The sequence below is a fragment of the Lissotriton helveticus genome, chromosome 2_1 (assembly GCF_964261635.1).
Source record: "Lissotriton helveticus chromosome 2_1, aLisHel1.1, whole genome shotgun sequence".
NCBI classification, from domain to species: Eukaryota; Metazoa; Chordata; class Amphibia; order Caudata; family Salamandridae; genus Lissotriton; species Lissotriton helveticus.
In genome coordinates this window covers 1,107,044,258-1,107,066,292 of record NC_136059.1, presented here as the reverse complement: position 1 = coordinate 1,107,066,292, position 22,035 = coordinate 1,107,044,258, and the positions used below count along the sequence as shown (strand labels likewise).

General features: G+C 46.8%; 2 protein-coding genes across 3 annotated transcripts in view; one reads left to right on the top strand and one right to left on the bottom strand.

Moving 5' to 3' along the window:
• LOC144819610 (uncharacterized) overlaps positions 1-22,035 on the top strand; it is a 1,262,544-nt gene that overhangs the window by 413,795 nt on the left and 826,714 nt on the right. For both annotated transcript variants that reach the window (XM_078677431.1, XM_078677432.1), the window contains one exon: positions 1,694-1,763. The gene's annotated coding sequence lies outside the window, so the exon portion shown is untranslated. The remainder of the gene's footprint in view (positions 1-1,693; positions 1,764-22,035) is intronic.
• LOC144819609 (zinc finger MYM-type protein 1-like) overlaps positions 7,480-22,035 on the bottom strand; it is a 285,240-nt gene continuing 270,684 nt past the window's right edge. Inside the window, exons 3-4 of the mRNA XM_078677429.1 lie at positions 9,959-10,080; positions 7,480-9,691 (exon numbers count right to left, since the gene is read on the bottom strand). Of these exons, the coding sequence (XP_078533555.1) occupies positions 7,726-8,988 (1,263 nt within the window). The 5' untranslated portion in view covers positions 8,989-9,691; positions 9,959-10,080 and the 3' untranslated portion in view covers positions 7,480-7,725. The remainder of the gene's footprint in view (positions 9,692-9,958; positions 10,081-22,035) is intronic.

The window sequence follows — 22,035 nt, the reverse complement described above, 5'->3', positions numbered from 1 at the left end:
TGCTGGAAGCCAGGAACAAGTCAGCAGGTGCTTTCATAATGTTAATACACATTTTCGAAAATGACGACTCCGCCCCAAGTCAACCGCGGTGCGGTCGCACCGATCGCACTGCCGTAGACCCGGCCCTGCCGCAGGGTGCTTCACTATAAAACAGCCGAGACTCTTTGTTTAGAAGGAGGGAGTGAGGGTGGAGTGAATACTGCTGCACGTGTGCTGGTCGAAGTTTCACTTGTCCTCAAGGTCCAAGCTTTGCATTAGTGTCAGGAGCGGTGGGTCTGGCTTGTTTTAGCAGTTCTGCATGAGTCTGTGATAGGGTGCTATTGGTGTGGCCCAGGATGGGGTCAGCAGAGCTTAATGCAAGTGAATGGCTGGGGCAGATCTGGCATACAGTGCGAATGTGGGAGTAGGTGGTGCTGAGGGGTTGTGTTGGAGGAGGAATCTGGCAGCTAGTCCCAGCTGGAAGGCTGGCCTCAAGGAGTGGAGAACATGTGCCTTCTTTAGTGGTGTGCTAAAGGGGAGCAGCTCTTCTCAGCCCCTCCTACCCCCTCCCTCTGACTGCCTCTGGAGGTGTCAGGGGGCTGGGGTCAGGTGGAGTCACCATTAGTGCGGTCTCCTTTCACCATTGCATGATTTAAAAACTTTCTGTAGTACCCAGATTCTTGGTGAGTGGAACTTTACTTTTTTCTGCAAAATTCTATGGGGCATATTTACAAGCCCCTTGTGACACTTTTGCGCTGCCGTTGCATCACTTTTTTTGACGCAGCGGCGGCGTAATCAATGCGCTACGTTGCAGCCCATTTACAACGTGGCGCATGTAGGGTGATGCGTCACGTTGTAAAGAGCTGCTCCACATTATACCTGCAACAGGTGTAATGTATGCAGGGTGGGGGTTCCCACACAGGAAAGCCTCGTAGAATTGATGCAGGGAAATCGGGAAGATTTCACTACGCCACTTCTAGGACGCCACTGCATCAAAACCCTGCGCCTGCTTAGAGCAGGCGTAAGGAGTGACACAGTGTATTAGGAATAGGCTGCCCCATGCATTGCTGGAGTTGCCTCATGCTTGCGACACGACTCCAGGAATGCGTGACTTAAGTACCGACAGATGCGTCAAACTTTCTGACGCATCTGTCAATCCTTGCAGCACGCATCCATGGTGGTTCAAGGGTTTCACACGCAGGCGCAGGGAAGCTGACGCATCTATACAGAAGCGTCCGTTTTTTGTAAAGAAACCCCAAAATGTAAGAGACAACTACTGGGATCACAGACTAATAATGGGGGTTTTGATTTCCTGAAATGCAGGTTTAAATTGCTGCTTTGTTGATTTACATGTCGCCAAAAGCTGACTTTTTTAACATATTTGTTTAAAGGCAGCATTGAGACATGCTTTGTAACAGACCTTTTTGATTTACTTAACTATTGTTTAAATGGACACACAATTCAATGGACAGTTTGCAAAAAGAAAAAGCCCGATAACCCCCTCTTCATTTCAGAAGTGCTTGCTCGCTTGTTCAGTCCCTCACCACTTTCAGTATCCACCAGCCGCCACTGGGGGATTGTACTCGGAACGAATGGGTATGGTGCAGCAAAGTCATATTTGTTAATCTGAAAAGCAGTACGGCAAGAATTTTGGAAAAAAAATATTGGCATTATCTCAAAGTGATGATCTCAATGTTTTTTTTTTTATTTCCAGTAATTGTCTTTTTCGGCACTGCTACTGCGAGTCACTACCGGGGCAGGATCACAGGCCGTGCGTGTACTTGGTAAGCACCAATACTGTATTTAAAGTGCTGCAGTGGATACCATTTTATTCATTTATTATGTTTCCCTGTCTAGCCATGTTGATGTTGCGCTTCGCAGCGCAGTGACGTCCCTTGAGCTGCATCTCGTATGTACGTCATTAACGTAGACTTTGTTGAAGCTATTTCATACCCTCATGTATTTTCAAAGTCTGTTTTGGCTTGTAAACATTCAGTTGCAATGTTGCTGCTTTGAACTTTTAAAGGTTAGTCTATCCTTTGTGAATTTCACAAACGAGAATATTTTTGGGTTATGTTTCGTACTGTGACGTTTAGTTCTTCATTTAGTGAAATACCGTCAACAGCAACAAATAAGACATGATTATACACTGGCTGATTACCTCAGACAAATTCAAACAGCACCAAAAAAAAACAAAAAAAAACGTTTCCTTGTTCCAGACCTGCCTGCAAACTGAAAGGGACTCTGGGTCCGATGACAAAGCGTATTTTATTCGTTGTCGAAAAGCCTGTGATTCACAAAAACACGTGGTTTACAATTGTAAAACATGTTTTTTGCTTCTTTCCGACTCAAGTGCTTTTACGACCCTTACTGAATTGTAATGAGAAGTGATCTCTCCGCTATGTGAGTTGCCTAGGGATGATTCAACTGTTGTTGAAAACCATTGACGTGTTACCTTGGTTGGGGTCGTAAATGATTCACAAATTGTAAGCTGTTTTAGTGGGACAGATTCCGTTTTGGGAACTGGGACATGCAAGCCTTCGGGAAACAGAATTTTAAGGGACACGGGCTTCATTTTTTGTTTTTCAACAAAAGTTTTCCTGCTAGGAATACGAGCGCAGAGATGGTGGTCTGCTGTCACTTTCAGGCCTCAATTTCTGCACTTGTCCTCACTTGCAGAATGCTTCTGGCCTAATTAAAATTAATGGCGACCTCCTGAGAATCCTATTTATCTGAAGCGACTGATTGGTAAGTCAGTCATATCGCAAAGTAAAGGTGTGGCAACTTCCTTTATTTTATCTCACCCGATTGTTCCTACTCATGGAAAGTTCCATTAGAATGTTGAGGAAGAGTAAGAGACGTTTAACAGATTGAACTGCCAGTTAGAGGCTGCCGCAGCTTATGGCTGACGTGCAGGGCCGGCTTTGGGGTTGGTGGCGCCCTGTGCATAGCTGCCAAGGTTTCAGATTGCTATGTGTGACATTTTTATAATTTCATTGTTATTATGAGTGACATTTCAACGTCTATGAGTGACACTTTATCACGAGCAAAATCATGCGATAAAGATGAGGGGAAACGTATAAAAATCAGAAATTACACTCTGTTGTTGTGCTGGTGGGGGCTGCGGGTGACATCACTGGGGCTCAGCTCTGCCTCTCCTCCCCTTGCAATAATCACGAGGCAGCCGGCCCTCCCTTTGCTTGATCACGAGACAGCCCTCCCTTTGCCTGATGATCACGAGGCAGCCGGGCCTTAGCAACAAGATGGGGACCCCTGGCCTGGGCCTGGAGTCTGAGTCATGATCATGTTGTGTGGCACGTCTCTCAGAGACCCCCGTCCAGGCCCCAACAGGATGTGGGAGCAGAGGAGCCACCGAACTTAGTCAACAACACTACACACACTGTCTGTGTGACTTCAGTGTGTTTCTGGCAGGCTACACAAATTAAAAAAAAAGACACTGATCATGTGAAGAACATAGTGCCCACACCATCAGGCTTACTTCGCCCTGCATGCATAACTTACATACCAAGAAAACCATGAGACATATTTGTGGGAAAGCAGTGGTGCAGGTTTATTTCGTACAACCCAGGTACTGGTAGGTGGGTCATCTTACAGGCGATCCAAAGCGGCAGCCTCTCGCTGACCCGCATGCCCAAGGAGCCATCTTGCACGGCGAGTCGATGCTCAGACGGTGCAGTACATTCACTTTATTTTGTTAGACTCCCGCCCCCCCTGTCAGGGCGGAAGATGAGGCACACCCCCGGTCGGTTCAGGCCCCCCGACCGCCCGAAGGACTAACGGGGCGCCGACGCTGCTGGAACCCCCTCGGCTCCAGGTTCTTGGCTCGGGCACCCTACTGTGCCGGGCAGAGGTATTTAGACTGTATCCTTCTGCCGCAGAGGTACCCCTACTGTCCATCTGCTTCCAGATCGCCCTGTGACTCCGCCTGCAACATAAAACATGATCATTAAAATATCCAACAGTGCCAACCGCTCTGCAGCTGGGTCAGGGTTCGGGGTGGGTACAGCGCAGAGCAGCCACGCGGGAGAGAAGGCCGAGCCACGCTGCTGGCCAGGATATACTTGCGAAACGCCCTCCCCCGTCCACAATGAGCCCTCCCTATTGGCTGTTGTCCGGGGGGGGCGGTAACGAGGGCGCGCTGCTGGCTGCGCTCGCCAGCTGGGTGGTACTAGGGCGCTGTCCCCCCATACTCCCCTTCGTGTCGTGGTGCCAGCGGCATAGTGCCCACACCATCAGGCTTACTTCGCCCTGCATGCATAACTTACATACCAAGAAAACCATGAGACATATTTGTGGGAAAGCAGTGGTGCAGGTTTATTTCGTACAACCCAGGTACTGGTAGGTGGGTCATCTTACAGGCGATCCAAAGCGGCAGCCTCTCGCTGACCCGCATGCCCAAGGAGCCATCTTGCACGGCGAGTCGATGCTCAGACGGTGCAGTACATTCACTTTATTTTGTTAGACTCCCGCCCCCCCTGTCAGGGCGGAAGATGAGGCACACCCCCGGTCGGTTCAGGCCCCCCGACCGCCCGAAGGACTAACGGGGCGCCGACGCTGCTGGAACCCCCTCGGCTCCAGGTTCTTGGCTCGGGCACCCTACTGTGCCGGGCAGAGGTATTTAGACTGTATCCTTCTGCCGCAGAGGTACCCCTACTGTCCATCTGCTTCCAGATCGCCCTGTAATCCGCCACAGCTCTGAAAGAGGCCCCCGTCGATGACAGAGCCCCCCCACCTACCCAGCTACCGACACCCTGCAGCCGACAGTTCTTCAAGTAGGGACATGCTTGCAGTTGGCAATTCCTTTCATGCCAATGTTTCAGCATGTAGCTAATAGGGGCATCAACTGCTGGGTCTTGCTGTAGGTACTTTTAATATCGCATTTGTGTTGACGGCATATGTGCGTGAAATTACAACCGGATACCAGCCATGGTCAGAGCAGCCACGCGGGAGAGAAGGCCGAGCCACGCTGCTGGCCAGGATATACTTGCGAAACGCCCTCCCCCGTCCACAATGAGCCCTCCCTATTGGCTGTTGTCCGGGGGGGGGCGGTAACGAGGGCGCGCTGCTGGCTGCGCTCGCCAGCTGGGTGGTACTAGGGCGCTGTCCCCCCATACTCCCCTTCGTGTCGTGGTGCCAGCGGCACTGTGTCCATGCACTGACCCGACTTGATAATAATTACCCTAGGTAAAACGAAACCACTAGGACTAAAGGCTGTGGCAGCAGGCTCTCTGACTCCAGAAGGATGAGCAGACAGAGCAGCCCTGCAGACCGATGCTTGCTTTTTATAATGTGAAATTATTTTGTATCATGACTCATGTTTAGTAAAGGTCATGGTGGTGCTACGGCCAGGCAAGTAGATGTGAATACCTGACGCTGCAGTGCTCTTTGTAGAAGGACTAAAGGGGAATGGGCTGTAATGCTGAAGGCTCAGTTCTTACTCTGCGTAGGTGCTGCTGTGTGACAGTGCCTCACCTTCAGGCTGGCCTACCGGTACCCAATTTCTTTGAAAACTACTGTTGCCTCATTCGCAGCCTAGGCTTTCTGCCTTTTATTTTTATAAACGCATGTCACGGGAGGCAAGCGGCTGCAAAGAAGTTACCAGCTCAGAGCTCTTGCTCAGTGTCACTTTTTTTCTTGTAACATTATACTTTGTTACCTCCTACATTTTGTTTGCTTTAGACACTTACACGAGTGCCACCATTGATTGCCTATGTAATGTTTGTTCTTGTGCTGTTGAATGTGTCTGCCATTTATTGCAGTATTATCCTTCTACTTTGTTACCTCCTACATTTTGTTTGCTTTAGACACTTGCACGAGTGCCACCATTGATTGCCTACGTAATGTTTGTTCTTGTGCGGTTGAATGTGTCTGCCATTTATTGCAGTATTATCCTAGTTCTACCTGTGTCCAGGTACTCTTTTGTAACATGCACAGACACATCACTTTTCCCTGTAACACACTTTGCCACCTCTTTGCTTCAGATTGCACAAGTGCCACCGCTTTGTGTTCGAGTGCTTGCTGTCTGCCATTAGAACACTATTATAGGCTCTACACTTGTTACTTTACGTTTTTTTACTTGCACGCATACCACTTTTTCCTCCTGTAATAAAGCACCGCGTTTCACGCTGTGTATTTTTGTTTGCTGCCGATTGTCACTTTAAGCCTTATAAATTAACGTTTTGCTTTCCTTTTGTGTAATATTGTTGTAATTTTCTCCGTCCTTTAAGTTTACAGAGTCAGTACTGTTGCTCTGTGAAGCGCTGTGACCGTGGCGCCCCGGGGTTAACAGTCCGCGAATGTGGCTGCATGACAAAATAAACCATAACATGAACACCGCCGGCTGTCACTTACTTAGATAGTTGAGCTGGGCGGCTGTGCTGCCGCGGCGGGGGGCACCGTCCGCCGCCGAGCCCTCGCAGTTTTCTTTCGATTCCTGGTGGCGGCCAGAGCGGCAGTCCTAGTACTGTCGGCCGCGGCGGCCGGCTCAGCTGAGCTGCCTGCGGCTGCCACAGTGATCAAGGTGCGCTGCAGACGCGGGAATCTTTGTTGGTGCCCGCTCACACCCCACGCTGAACTTGTATTAAATAAAAGTGCTGGGGACGAAAATTGATCTCAGGAAGCCCCGCCCTTTTCTACTACTGACATGATCCTCTTCAATCAACTTCACCTCCTGCTGCCTGCATAGACTCTGACTGAATTCAGGTGTAATGCCTGATCGGATTTGCAGAGAGTTAGGGAGCTTGTTTCCCCCAAGAAAGTTTCAAGAGTGGGGTTGATGCATCAGACAATAAAAAAAAAAAATTCTGTTCTATAGTGCATTTTATAGCAATGCTTTCACTTACATTTGCTGAAAAGCCATAGACTCTGATATGGCACAAACTAAATACGCCAATACTTTCATTCAGGGGCGGTGGGTGACATTTGAAAGTGGTGAGGCGCAAAGTGATTTGCATACAGCACCGTAGCGAGCGAGCGCAGCAAGCGAGCCTGAAAAAAAGGCGGGTTTGGGGGGGTACCCCCCCCAAGAAAATTTTGAAAAAAAAGAAGAAAAATCGTGCATTTTCAAGCAAATTTGAGAAAGCAGTAAGATTAATAAAGCAAATGTGAAAGTGCAGTTATTACATTAATACATGGCATAACATAGGTAGCTGCTTATTCAGTATAACCACAGAGCTTCATACATTCCGTCCTATTATGCTCAGGTGCTGAATTCAGACTATAAGCCTTTCATGGAAATCTCAGCTCTAAGAGTAGAAGAAGTTGCACAGCAGTTGGGAAACAGCCTTCACAAAGCATTGGGAACCACGCCTTACCTTTACCATTAGAACGCATGCGACTATCACGCATGTCTTCCAACACAGATGATAGTGTTAAGTTGAAACAAAATGTACTTAATATGCCATTTGATCAGTAAAATCTGTGTAGTCTCCAAATAGAACAAACACTACAAAACTTTTAAAAACAGAGATAACAATGCATTTCTGAGTACCTCAATCAGTATTTTTTTTTATTCAACAAACAAGTAGCAGCATTCACTTTTTGTAAACTAAATCAGCACGTCTGTCTTTCAGTGTAGCAAACTTGTCAATTACTTTCATGTTGAAGTCCGGTATTTTTTGGACTAGCTTGCTCTCTACAGAGAGCATCGCCAAAGCATTGAGTCTTTCCTCTAGCATGGTGTTCCTGAGGAATGTCTTTATGCGCTTTAAGGCTGAAAAACATTGTTCAGCTTCTACTGTTGTCATTGGAGTCGTAATCACAATTTTTAGTAAAGTCACTGTCTCTGTAAGTGAGTTTTTTCATATGCAGTTTCTGAATTAAACTCAGCAAAGTCAAGGCGCTTGTGGCCTTCCGGTACACAGGCATTCCGCAGAGTACAGTCAACTCAGTTCTCAGCTGCTCTTTTTTGAGCATAGGATATGCTTCCACAGCCTGATTCGGAGCACGCTCAGGGAAGGATTCATCATATTGTGCAAACTCTTTGCTTTGCAATAAAGTGGCACTCACCAAATGTTTTGTGAATGAAAAACGTTCTTGTGCCTGCACAATTACAATGTCACATATCTCCTTTCCAATTCGAACCAGAGAGGTGATGTTTTGCCTGCGGTTTGCAAAAATAGAATGCTCCGGTAGTTTGCTCTCTAAATCGTCAACCCCATCCCTCACTTTCTTTATCTTTTGTACAAATGTAGATGTAGCGGCTTTCACAGAGACAGTATCTATGTCTTTTCGTTGTAACTGATCGTATAACGCATCAACATCACGCATTATTTCATGAAATAAAAACAGTAAGAACTGAAACTGTTTGTCTTGCAGTGTTCTAATAAAGCCATGGGCTTCATTCTGACTTGTGTGATCAAAGTCTTCTCTGGCTCCTATGGCAACAAAACATTTCTCAAGGCCCTCCCTATGTTCAAAGATTAAGTTGAAAGTACGAATGTGAAAGTTCCAACGAGTTGAGGATCCCCTTGGTACGCTTTTGTCCACAATCTCATGAAGGGCTTCTGTTCTTTTGGGGGAACGTGTGAAGAATGCTGCTATGCCTCCGATATCCTGAAAGAAAACTCGTGTCTCTCTGATCTTTGATACCGCCTGTTGCATAATAAGATTGAGTTGGTGGGCGTAACAGTGCACAAAATGAGCATTAGGGTACACATCTCGAATTAGTTTCTGTACTCCACCAAGGCTTCCACTCATTACGGACGCACCATCATAGCTTTGTGCGATAAGTTTTTGTTTTTGAGGCAGGTCCGGTAAAATTAAGTTCAGTTGACACAGTATAGGTTCAGTGATGGTTGCTGCACTAGAGTCTCTTAAATGTGTGAAACCATAGAACCTCTCCACAACGTTTCTGTCACTGTCAAGGTACCGAAACACTAACACAGACTGTGTTATAGTGGCCACATCAGTGGTGTCATCAGCCTGAATAGCCACAAAGTCTGTGTTTTGCAACTCTTGCACTATGTGGCTTCTTATAATTTCGAACATACAGTCAAGGAGTTAATTTTGTATTGTATTAGAGGTGCCCTTAAAGACTGTAGCACGTGCAAAATGTGTTTCCAAATCCTTGTCTATGGTTGCCATTAAATCCACTAGGCCTCGGAAGATCCCAGGTTTTGAGGAAGTTTCTGATTCGTCATTGCCTCGCAATGCCAGTTCGAAAGCACCACAGAAACGAATGCAATCAATGATCTTGGATAGAATTTGTCTGTTCTTATCAACGGCTTCATTGTGTTTTTGAATGGATTCGCGATATGCATCATTTATCTGCTGCTCAATTGGTGCGTCTTCCCCCAACATTCCCAGTCTTGTCAGGTTTTCCATATGATTTCTTGTGAGCGCATGCTTCTTTATTTTTTCAGGTATATGCTTCAAGTCAACCATTCCTTGCCGTGTCCATGAAAAGTCACCACCAAACAGCAAGCTGGGGAAGCAGAACAGAGAATTTTTTATAGGGCACCCTGTAAGCCAATCAGCTTTTGTGTACCAGGCATTTGAGAATGTACGTTTTGACATTTTTCCTCAGTCCTGGGTAGTTTGCTGTAGGTTTATTTCAGGCTGATGAGGTCCTAATTGCTTTATCTGTAGTTTTTCTTCAAGTGGCCGTGCCTGGAATGACCTTGCAATCAGCTCTTGTACTGTATTCATGATGGTGTGTTGCTGGCCTTACCAATATATATATTAAAGAAACCTGTCAATAATCAAAGTACAACGTATAAGGTGCAGTGCAATAATCTCAAATTTCATTATACATACATATATCTTGTGCATTATCGTAATACATCTCCACCAGCTCCCCTTTCCACAAAATGACTGCTAAAATACAGCCGTACTGCCTCCTGCCTCTCTGTGTGGTTGCTGGGGGCACTGAGAGAGACACTGCTTGAGGGCCTGGAGAGTGACCACATAGATAGCCCTAACTCCCATGTAAAAAAATATATAGCATCAGTTTTCTTACCTTTAACCCTGGTGTTTGCTGGGTTGTAGCCGGGGTGAAAGAGCAGCAAAGGAGGTTGGGGTCCTCTTGCTGTTTGCTGAGAAATGGCCCCAAAATGCGGTAATGTTTCAGGTTGTCAGGTGCTGAAAATGAAAAGATGACAATTTATTTTTTAAACACTAGGGTAATCAAACAAAGACTGTGGGGGAAAAAACATAACGCTCCAATTTTTTCCTTGCAGTTTGCATCCAGCTCTTAGATGACAGTTAATAGCTCGCTGTTGTATGTTAGGATTTTAACTTACAAACTGCAAGTAACAAAAGGATGTCTGTCGAAAGCAGTGACTCACTGACCTATTTACATCATATGCATTTTGTGATCTGCATCAGGTATATGTTCTTTGCAGCAGGCACATTAACCTTCTGCACTGCCGCCTGCTGCTATTTTACTAATGGGACCACAAACATAGTCAGGAAGACTGCCAACGCACCTACATATATAGGCCAACAACTGATGTTTCTATATTCTGTTTTGTCTAGCAAAGTAGAGTTGAGACATCGGGTATCAGAGCGCTTTACATGAGCACCAGTTTCGTAACATCGAAGTGAACCCCTAAGTCCAAGCATTTATTTAACATTGCTCAGCAGTCTGTCACCAGAGTCAAAGGAAGCAAATATTTTATGTATGCTGCTGGAAAAACCTCCAAAACCTGCCAACTTCCTCTTAAGTGATGTCTGACTCCTGAATGGCAAAGACACCCACTTGCATTAAATATGTGTATCTTGGTGGCAAGAACCGGCTACATGGTGCACACAAAGATCACGCTAAAAGTTATGGGCACACCGAGTCCACCTCGAAAATAAATACCAGCTTGAAATACCATGTTTTAACAGTGTGGCTCACGCTCGCACCATGCACAGCTTGAGGCAATTAAATCAAGGCATGTCAGTCGCAATGATTTAGATTATCAGCTTTCACAAAGTGCTAAAACAAATGCCGTCCTGAACAATTTGTTGTCATTCATTCCAAATTTATTCCAATAATCAATGTCATACATAACAGCGCTATGAGACCCAACAGGGTGATATGTCTGCGCTCAATAAAAACCATTAATAATAATAATAATAATACAGGGCTCTCTCAGTCTTCCTAGTTCCACTCTGGTAACTAAATGATCGCAGGGAGTGACCTGGGCCTTGTGTCGGAGTCAATTTATGACTGAGTCAAAACTTACTAGAGCGTCAGGCACATGGGGCTTAGAGCTGCCAAAGGGCCACCCTGGGGAACCTATGTGGCCAAATGGAAGGCCCATGGGACAACAACAAGCCAAACACTAAAAGCACCTCCTAGGGGAACAAAGGACAGCCTTTTCAACCGTAAACACAGTACATTATGCACAATACTTACCTTGCATGGTATAAGACACATTTTTGGATTCAGCATTTAATCAAAAGCGCGTGTCAGACCAACCAATTAATTGGATATATTGTCTCCCAAGAATCCATCTCCTGGATGACTTTGCAGTGTGCTATAGCCAGGGCCACTGGAATTATGAAGAATGGAGGGCCAAATTATGTGGCAGGCTTAGTAAATTATGCAACAAGAAAAAGCAAATTATGCAGCGTAATGCTGCATATTTTCTGATAGTATTTCTTTACATTTTTTTTCAATTTTACACTTGTTAGCACTGTCTGGGCATTTGTTGTACCTCATTAGTACCTGTTTAACACCCAAATATAGCAATGAGCAACAGAAATTTGACCAGTCAAGCTTGCAAAGGGTCTTCCACTCAACGGCAATATGTGTAGCTCCGTTTTGAACCATTTGGGACAAAAACACATTTTAATTTGTTAAAATCAGCAGATTAGGCGGCAGATGATGAATTATATGGCAAGTCTCTAATTATGCGAAAATCGCCACAGCCGCACAACAACACAATTCCATTCACTCTGACTATAGCTAATAAAGTTGAATTAATTCGCATGCCCATACCGTTTTCCTTTCAGCTTTCTCTGACAAGGTCCTAGTCACATCTGTCTTGTCGAGCATTGTTGATGCACACTGACGGTATTGGCATCCGTTCCCCATTAACCAGTCCTTTACTATGAATGTCAGTTTCAATTTCCTGAAGTTGACAACCCTGCATACTTGAGTGCTACCTGTCTTACAATAAGACACCGTAAAGTACTTCAGTGAGTGTAATTTATGCCTAAATAAATATGAAGACTTCTGCAAAAATAAGTCTCCTTTATGCTTCTAGCCCAATAATCGGGCTCACCTTCAGCCACTCCAGAGTTTTTATCTGAGACTGAGCGCCTTGGATTCTCAGGCGTGTGTATTCACTTTTCCCAACATGGATGTGGACCTACAAGTGTGTACGAAGTTGGATTAAAAAAAAAACCTCTTAAAACGACGCTGACGGTAAGAGGCCATTTGGCGGTCCTGTCGCTGGACATCAGACCGCACAGAACACACAATGCATGATCATCTGGGATAGCAACCGCCAACCAGGCCGCTGACTTAGAGGAGCCGGGTTAAGGGGGCTGCTTCCAACGGTCTCAATTTCAGACTGATTTTGGTGTCATTTTAACTATTCTGGTTGCGGCTCGCCTCGTCAGAGGTACTAAGCGCTAGATACATGCTATTGCTCTTGTGCTTGCACAAGCTATTGTTCACCCAAGTGACGCTGGAATTGCCCAAGCCTTCTCTATGCGATTTTTGCAGCGGCTTACCCCAGCCCCTACGACTTTACTGCTCGTCTTGGGCCCACGCTGCAGCCTCTTTTGAGACTTCCAAACGGGGATTACTAGACATCCAGGAGTGACCAAACAGACTTTTCTGGATCGCCCTGCTGCTGCTAGTAACTAGCACTCGCATCCGATAATTACTCACTCTCCCTCTCGTGCGTCGCTATAAACGGTTCACCTTTTTTTGCCAGTCCCTCCATATTTGGTGACGGAATGTTTGAAAACAAGCTGTCACAGTTATTATTCGTAAAGTGTTTTTCTTGTACAGCAGTTGCCCGCTTTAATTTTACTTGCACTATTTTTATATACATCAATTGCATTTCCAATGATTTTGCTTTGGATGATCTCTGTACGCATCCTCCAATCTGTCAGTACATTTAGAGCACGTGTGTGTGCCTGTGTATAAGGACACATTGGAATGTGATTCCGCACTCTTGTTTTATTTGAATGGTGTATTTTGAATGTTCAATTTGTTTCAATTATTTCGGTGGTGCGTAGGTAGGTTACCCTACTGAGCAATAGGATAGTTGCAATATGAATGTCCCATGTGATTCCTGTCACTCAAGAATCACTCCTGCCTCGCACTCCTTTATATTTTCCTTAAAAAGTAACTCCAATCAGGTAAGTGTGTTCATCATATTTTATTTTCAATCTTTATCATTATTTTCAGTATTCATGATTTCTTCCTTGTGTATTGTTATCATACCACATCTTAATCATTTTATAATTCCCAATGCATTTCAAGCAATTATGCCCTTCCTCAGGGGATTCTTTCTCTGAAACAGTTAATATAAGAAATTTTAAGCGTCTGGAATACAATTGTGATTGTTATAATCTTGTATACTCTTTTACATCAAATACATAGGTGTTCTTAAAACCATCCACGACCCATGTAGTGAATTGTGTTTATACTGAACGTGAAAATTTTGAAGTGTGTAACCTTATAACCCATTCGTGAACGCGGCCATCCAAAATATATGAGGGGCGAACTAACCTTTGTACAACCGTCGGTAACTTTCGAAATGAAATTATGTTTCGAAATCACGATCTCCGACCGTCAAATTTTACATGTACATTCCTGACATGCTCCGATGTCAGCAGCCTGAGCAGCGCCGCACGCTGCAAAAGGGCCAATCACTGCATGACTACATTCAAGTCAGACACAGTGATTGGTCATTATGCAGTGCTGCTGAGCAGCAGTGCACCACCCACGCGCGGCATCCAATAATGGATTGCTGCGCGGTGACCGGCCAATCCTGGCGCTGCATGCAGCGCCAGGATTTGCTAGGGGGGCACACTGTCTGCTCGCCCTCTCGCCCTTCCTAACGCTGGGGGCTGCTGCCCGGCTAAACCTGCACCCCCCTGGTCACTCAATATGGGAGGGGACCTAACTGCGCATGCTTGGGCTAGATTCAGCCCCAAGCTTCACATGCGCGCTAGGGGTACCTGTCTCTGCTGCTACAGCGCTGGTGTCACTCAAGCTGTGCAGGACAGCCCCCCTGCGCGCAGCGCACTCCCGGTCAACTCGGGTGCTGCCCGGATTACAGGCGGGGCTCGGCGGTGCATAAATAAATGACTGCTGGTGGCGATTTTTTAAAAATAAAAGTAGTTCAACAATTGCCTTCAAGCGACGGGTCCATGTGGGCTAGTGGGGCTACGCCCCTATGCCCCAATGGACGCACCGCGCCTGCTTTCATTGTAAGAAAATTAAATGGAAACAGGTTCATCAAGTTAAACAAGGTCAAAGAGAACCAAGTATATGCTATTATGCAAAGTGGCTACAGATTGTGCAGATATGAGTGAACAGCCATTTTATAGGAAGGGTGCTAATATATCATCTTCAAGAGAAAAACATTCCATAGCTAGAAAATTGGCCCAAAAAGTTTTAAAGTTTGCAGCTCACCTCAGACCTGACCTGCAGCACAAAACTGTTCTAGAGCATTGCGACTCTCAGTGGCGTAACAGAACTTGAGGGGACCCCCCCTGCAAATTACATGGAGGGGCCCCCTCCGGACTCCATCAGGAGCTCTCATGCCAAGGTATTGTGCTGAGGGCCCCACTTGGAGCTTGCCCCCCACGCCATGGGGGCTTAAGGGGCATATGTTACGCCACTGCTGGACAAGAAACACAACTGTATTGATTGAGTCCTGATTTCAGGGGTTAGAGAGCAAAATATCATGTTTATTTATTTGTGGGGAGGACAATTATATTATCTCTTATCCTCCAGCCTAGGATCCTTTTTCTTTTATCCAAATGAACCATTAATCGTTTTTGCATACTCGTAGACCTTCTTTCAATCAAATGCCTCTAGACAATTCTACAGTGAATAGCTCAGGCTTCCTCCATCACTCTTGCCTATTTCTACTCTTATAGCATTGCCACCTTCACTTGCTCCATTATCCCTGAGTGTGTGGCCAATGTTGTCAACTTTCCAAGCAGTAAGATGAAGGTGTCGGCCCTAACATCTTAGTTGAAGTAGGTTTATGTTAGACCTGGCATTATTGGCGTGGGTCTCCCTCCCATTTTGTCAGATTGCCTCCTCTGTTTTTGATATGTTTTGCTGGTAATATGCTTTGGGCACTGGGCCACTGCTATTCAGTGCCACAGTGCAAGTGCTCCCTATGTTAAATTGATGTATTGATTAGTGACTCCATGATTGGGTTATTTGATTTACTTGTCAGACCCTAGTATAGTGCACCATGTGTGCCCAGGGCTTGTAAATCAAATGCTGCTGGTGGGCTTGCAGCACTGGTTGTGCCACCCACAGAAGCAGCTTGTAAAGCGTGTCTCAGGCCTGCCATTGCAGAGCCTATGTGCAGTCTAGTACTGCCATGTCGACTGGGCAAGTGCACCCACTTGTCTGTCCCTAAACCTTCCCTTTTCTTCATATCAGACACCCCTATGGTAGGCCCAAGGGCAGGGTGCATTGTAAGTTTTTTTCACTATTGCAAGGCTACCTGTTCTCTGTAGGCCAGAATTGGCAGTTAGATTATTACATTTTATAATCCTAACTAACTCAGTGAACATGGTAGAAATTCGAATTTAGTATGCTTGAACTCAGAATGATAAAATACACCTTTTAGTGACATTGGTTTTAACATTCTGTGTTTGAAAATACCACTTTTAGAACGTAGGTATTTTCTTGTCTAACTATCCAAGCCTGTCTCTCTACTAGGTTGTGTATTCCTTGTCTGGAGTTTGAGTGACCAGGCTGGGGGATTCCAGGAGACAGAATGGGTCATCCCAGTGGTGAATAGAGCAACCTACATCTAGATGGGAGGGAGGAGTTGCACCTGGGACCTGAAAAGGGCTGTGCCTTCCCTCCACAATGCTGGCTCCAAGTCCTGGGGTGCGGCTGATGTCTCTGCCCTGCACTGTGAAAGAAGAGAAGGAATCATGTCAACAAAGTGCTCCAGGGCTGTGCTTTCCGCCACAATGCTGGCTCCACCTCCTGTGCGCCGTCTGATGTTTCTGCCCTGCACTGTGAAAGGAAAGAAGGAGGCATGTCAACAGAGTGGTCCAGAACTGGTTTGGACTGGGCAAAGGCCCCTCTGCCTTCAGAAAAAAAGAGAAAAGTAGTATAAATATTGGGACCCAGACCCAAGAACTTCAGATCACTTCTGGGAACAAGACAAATCTTTTGCCAAGGAGAAGAACTAAGGAAGCTGCAGGAGTTTGGACTGCCCCTCTGCCAGTGTGCTGTTTGCTGGGTTGGCCTGCAGTGGTTTCTTTATTTCCAAGGAAAGGAGAAGGAACTTTCAAAGAACTTTCATCATTTTACAGAAAATTTCTCCAAGGGCTTGAACTTGAGCTTGCCTCCTGCTGAAGTCTCAGGGACAAAAGACTTCACCACCACCTCCACTCTGAATTTCCTTGCTGAGAATTCTATCTGCAGAAGCCTGCGTGTCGCTGGGAGCTGGAAGCGCGATGCAACAAGAAGAAGCGTGTCGCAGCCGTCGTAAGGTTGCCAGGGCGTGTACGCATTGTCGCATCAAGGGCCCCATCTTATTGCATCACACCAGGGTTGACGTATCGCATCGAGGCACCACCTTGCACATTGCAACCGGGCCGCAGAACAAGAACCTATGCATCACCTCCGCTCCGGTAAGGATCAAGACGCATCCCTACTCTGCGCAAGCAATGACAGTTATTTTGTCTTGGAAACTCCCAATTCTTACTGCCATGAGTAGACCAGCATCTGTTGCATCTATGGCTCTTGATTTTGAGGAAGAGAGGTTGGAAACCTACACTTTGAAACAGCTCAAGCATCTCTGCAAGAAATTGAAAGTTGCTACAACAGGCATTTCCAAAAAGGATGACTACCAAATGGAGCTGAGGGCCTGGGTAGAAGCAAGAAATGCCCCTGATCTTGTGGTGGAGCCAGCTGGGGATGCAGATTGTCAACTGGATAGGCCAGTGTTTCCAGCCAGGGGAGGAGTGCCATCCCCACCTGGCAATAGTATCTCTTCCAAAGACCTGTCCACCAGAGAGTTGGAAGACAGGGAGAGAAATAGGGTACACAAGCTGGAAATGGCTAAGCTTGGGATGGAGGGTCAGAGGAAAGCAGAGAATAACAGATTGTCCTTTGAGAGAGAGAGAATGAGCATGGAACATGACAGGATGTTGAGAGAGTTAGAGATCAAGGCAAAAGGCTTAGAGATCAATCCCTCTGGTGGCAGCACACCATCTGTGCCTTCAGAAGGCAGGGTATATATCCCCAATGATGTCATCAAAGATTTTCATAAGCATGATGACATTGGGCAGTGGTTTGCAGCCTATGAAATAGCAATGTTGGCCCACCGGGTCCCTGAGAAGGATTGGGGAGCAGGGTTGTGGGGCCGCTTTGTGAGTGAGGGGAGGGATACTTTGTTAGACCTACCCAGTGAGAATAGGATGTCTTATGCCCACATGAAGGAAGCACTGATGACTAGGTATGGTTTGACCCCAGAACTCTATAGACAGATGTTCAGGAATTGTAGGAAGCTGGAGGGAACCACTTGAGTAGAATATGTATCTTTTTTTTGCTGAGCTATGGATGGTTGGGTGAAGGATAGCAAAGTGGATACTTTTGACGCGCTCTATGATTTGAATGCAAGGGAGCACTTGTCTGCTAATTGTTTTCCAGAGCTACACCAGCACCTTATTGATAGCAAGTTGACTAACCCTAGGAATCTTGCTGAGGAGGCAGACCGCAGGGTCAGTACCAGGGTCCACAAGGGTCATGTGGGAGACTCCGCCAAAGGTGGACGGGTCCCTAGCAGAGGAGTGGGGGGGACAAGGGTAAACAGAGGGAGTTCCAGAAAGGGCCCCAAAGTAATTCCCAAGGGAACCAAGGGAAGGGTTCCCAGTCTCCACCGAGAAGTCAGAACCCCTGACAGGTAAACCTGTTTATAGGGGGCCTGATACCTACTTTCAGTGTAAGCAGGTGGGACACCGTTGGTATGATCCCCAGTGTCCCCAAAAGGGTCAGTATGTGCCACCCCGTGCACCACCACATCAGATGGCCAGTGCAGCCCTAGGTGGGGAGGAGATGGGTGCCCAAGGTGCGTGGAGTCCTGCAGAAATGTACCTTGTCTCATTAGGAGACTTTGAGATGGCCCCAAAAACTCAGCTGCCTGATAACACTAAAAAGTACAGGCAGTGGGTGACCATCAATGGCCATAGAGTGGAGGCTCTTAGAGACACCAGAGCCAGTGTGACAGCTGTCAAATGTCACTTGGTGTCTGAAGAGCAGGTGGTCCCCAATGCATTCTTCATAGTTGTTGCCGCTGACAACACAGAGAGCCATTGCAAGGTGGCTCAGGTTCCCTTTGAGTGGGGGTGGGGTCTCTGGCACTCTTCAAGTAGCTGTGAGGCCAGCCATGCCTGTTGACTGTCTGTTGGGCAATGATTTGGAAAGCTCCCCTTGGGCTAAGGTGGAGAAGAAGGCTCATTTAGAGATGTTGGGTCTGCCTGAGTAGGCGTGTGTGACCACTCGGTCTATGGCAGCCAAGGGTGTTCAAGAGATCCTGGAGCCTGAAAGTATGGCCCAGGAACCTGCCTTAAAGAGAAGAGGTAGGGGGTGCGGGAAACCAGCCCCCATTGTTCCCACAGTCCAGGAGGAGGCAGACCTTGAGGGGGATGCCCTGGAACCTACAGGGGAGCAAGTTTCTGAATTGGGGAACCTACCTGAGCTGACCCATTGGCAGTGAGAAGGGGGGCCCTCCAGGGAGGAATTTTGTGCAGAGCAGAAGAAGTGCCCTTCTCTTGTGGGTTTGCGGCAACAGGCCACAAACCAGGCAGCAGGTGATCAGTCAGGATCACATTGGATCTACTGGGAGAACGACCTCCTGTATAGCGAGCCTAAGGTTGCTGAGCCTGGGTTAGCCTGTGTGCTAGTGGTATCCCAGCACTTCAGAGCCTTCCTACTGGGGTTGTCTCATGACGTACCCTTAGCTGGACATCTGGGCAGAACAAGACCTTTGAACAGCTTGTCATCCACTTTTATTGGCCCCAGATGCTGAAGTGCTTTTAATCTGCCTTTAAATAGATTTTACTCTGTGCTTTCCTAATTTGTTTACCTGTACTGCTGGGGACTGGAATGGTGAGTCAGCTCCTCCTTGTGATCCTTCCAACCGGCGGGGTCCGTCCGTGCGAGCGGACCCGCCATCTTGGAGGTAGTGAGGGCTGACGCTCTAGTGGTGGCAGTCACTCGCTCGCTCAGGGCTACATAATCCCTGATGGCGCGAACGTGCAGCGGGTGCGCCAGCGGCGCGCTGAAGACACGCCAAAGGCAAGCCCGTCTGCACCCATCCACGCTATGGTAGCGCTCCGCGCCAGCAATGCTGCTCGATTGAGCTCCGGGGGTGCCTCCACTCAGGATTTGGGCCCCACAAAATACTCCAGAGAGTTACTCCTTTACATTGGTGAGTCTTACGCTGACAAAGGGACACTTAAATTCTCTGACTCAGCGACTCCCTTAGGAGATTTTCTTAATAAAGGTCTGCTGTTGTGAGGCCTCCTCAATGTGACGTCACTGCCTAAGCACAGTGTAGAAATCCAGCTGCTGGTGCAATTACAAAAGCTCGATGTTATGTTTGTGACAGAAACTTGGACCAACCTCGACTGTGAGGTCGACCTAGGATGGGCTTCCCACCAGGTTATAAAATTCTTCACCAACCCAGGTCTAATGGGAGGGGGGGGCAGGGTTGGAATTATTTATAGAGACTCCTGGAAGATTGGGACCTTTAACATTGATGCAGTTACTGCTCTGGAATTACTCGGCGTGACCATAAAAAATGATTCGGGCCTCATTTGCACAGGGATTATCTGCTCCAGGCCTCCTGGGGCTTTTAGCGCTCAGCAGCAACATTCACTGTTTGATACCCTTACTAATCTGGCAGCCACTCACCATAAATTGATTATCCTGGAGGACTTCAATTTGTGGTTTCATGGCTCTCTTGACTTAGGCTTTCACAACCTGTTCCACTTCAGCGAAAACCTTGGTCTTTATCAGCAGGTCTCCAAGGCCACCCATAAGGCTGGCCACCTCCTTGACATAATTATCTTCGAAACCCATCTTTTGCACATTGGTGAGATCTTACCTGTGGACTGGACGGACAACTTTCTGGTGAAATTCCTTGTTAAATTTAAGACCCCTCAATCCCAGGTCCCACGTCAGGCGACTGAATACACTAATAGAAACTGGAAGGCTCTCGCACGCTTAAGGAGCGGCGGCTCTGTGTTTAAAGTCGATGAAAGTTTCTCCCCTGATAAGCTAGTTGAGGAGAACTATGCCTCATTGTGTCTAAGGATCACTTCGATCTTGGACTAATGTTCCCCTTTTAAAAAACACAGAGGCAAAGGTAGAGTTTATGCCCCTTGGTTTAATGCCATACTAAAAGACTTGTAACTTGTGAGTAAACAGGCTGAGAGGAGATGGAAGCGTGGGTATAAGGAGACAGACAAGCTGCTGGGGAAACAAAAAATTGTAGAGTATAAAAATGAGATCAGAAGGGCCAAAGCCGACTATTTCACCTGCGTAATCTGTAATGCTGCTAATAGTTCTAGAAGCATTTTTAATATTCTGAACAGTCTCACCAGCCCTGACTGCTCCAGGAATGAAATAGCTCCCTCTCAAGAACTCTGTGAGAACTTGGCTAGTTTCTTCCAGGAAAAGATCCAGCTGATTATCGATGAACTCACGGGTGGCCAGCTGGCAGTGGAGAACAATGTCTCTAAGGCTAGGAGCATTGGTGCCTCTGTGAGGGAGGAGTCGGAGAGTGTGGATAATGGCCGAGGTTGGCAGGATCCTGAAACTCTATATGAGTTCATGCCGTTATTGGCGGAGGACTTCAGTCGCTTGGTACAGGGTATCTCCTCCGGCCTACCCCTGGATCCAGTACCACATAAGATCTGGAAGGAGTATGAGGATGAACTACTCTCCACTCTTCGCCTGATCTGTAATCAGTTTCTAGTGAGTGGTGTAGTTCCCAGACAATGGAAACAAGCCCTAGTGTCCCCTTTATTGAAGAAACCATCTCTAGACCCTGAATGTTCTAAAAACTACAGACCCATTTCCTTACTGCCTTTCCCATCTAAAATTGTGAAACGTGCTGTTGCTACCACACTTTCCACGCACCTAGAACAACACAATTGGTTAGAAGAGGCTCAGTTTTGACGGAGACGGCCCTGGTGACCATTATGGACGAGCTTCAGAGGCGCCTTTGATACGGTAAACCATGAAATCCTGCTGGATAGACTGAGTGAGGCCGGGGTGAGAGGCTGTGCCCTACGTTGGTTTCGCTCTTTTCTGCAGGATAGACAGCAGGCAACGTCCCTACCTCCTTTCCAATCCGCCTTCTCTAACGTGTTGCATGGTGTACCCCAGGGTTCGGCAATCAGTCCTATTTTATTTAACATTTACTTAAAACCTCTGATTGCAGTCATTAAGACTCATAATATTGATATTATAAATTACGCAACCGACACTCAGATGATCCTCTCCTTTGATGGAGAGGACTCAGCATCTGTGGAGGCATTTAACAATTGCCTGCAGGACACGGCCCGCTGGCTCCAGGCCAATTGCTTACAATTTAACGCAGGTAAGACAGAGGTGATTGAATGTGCTGCAAGCAGGATCCCTTACCTCCTTCCTGGAAATTTCTGGCCTCCTAGATTTTCGACCACAGTCCGACCGATAAAAACTGTTCATAACCTGGGCATTATGTTTGACAGCAAGCTTACCCTGGAAGCCCAGGTTACAAAAACAACAGCTTCCTGTTTCACGATCATTAGGACTCTTCGCTAAATTTTCCCGTTATTACCTTCTCAGGCGGGCGCCCAAGTGGCAGGGTGTACTATCTTCAGTAG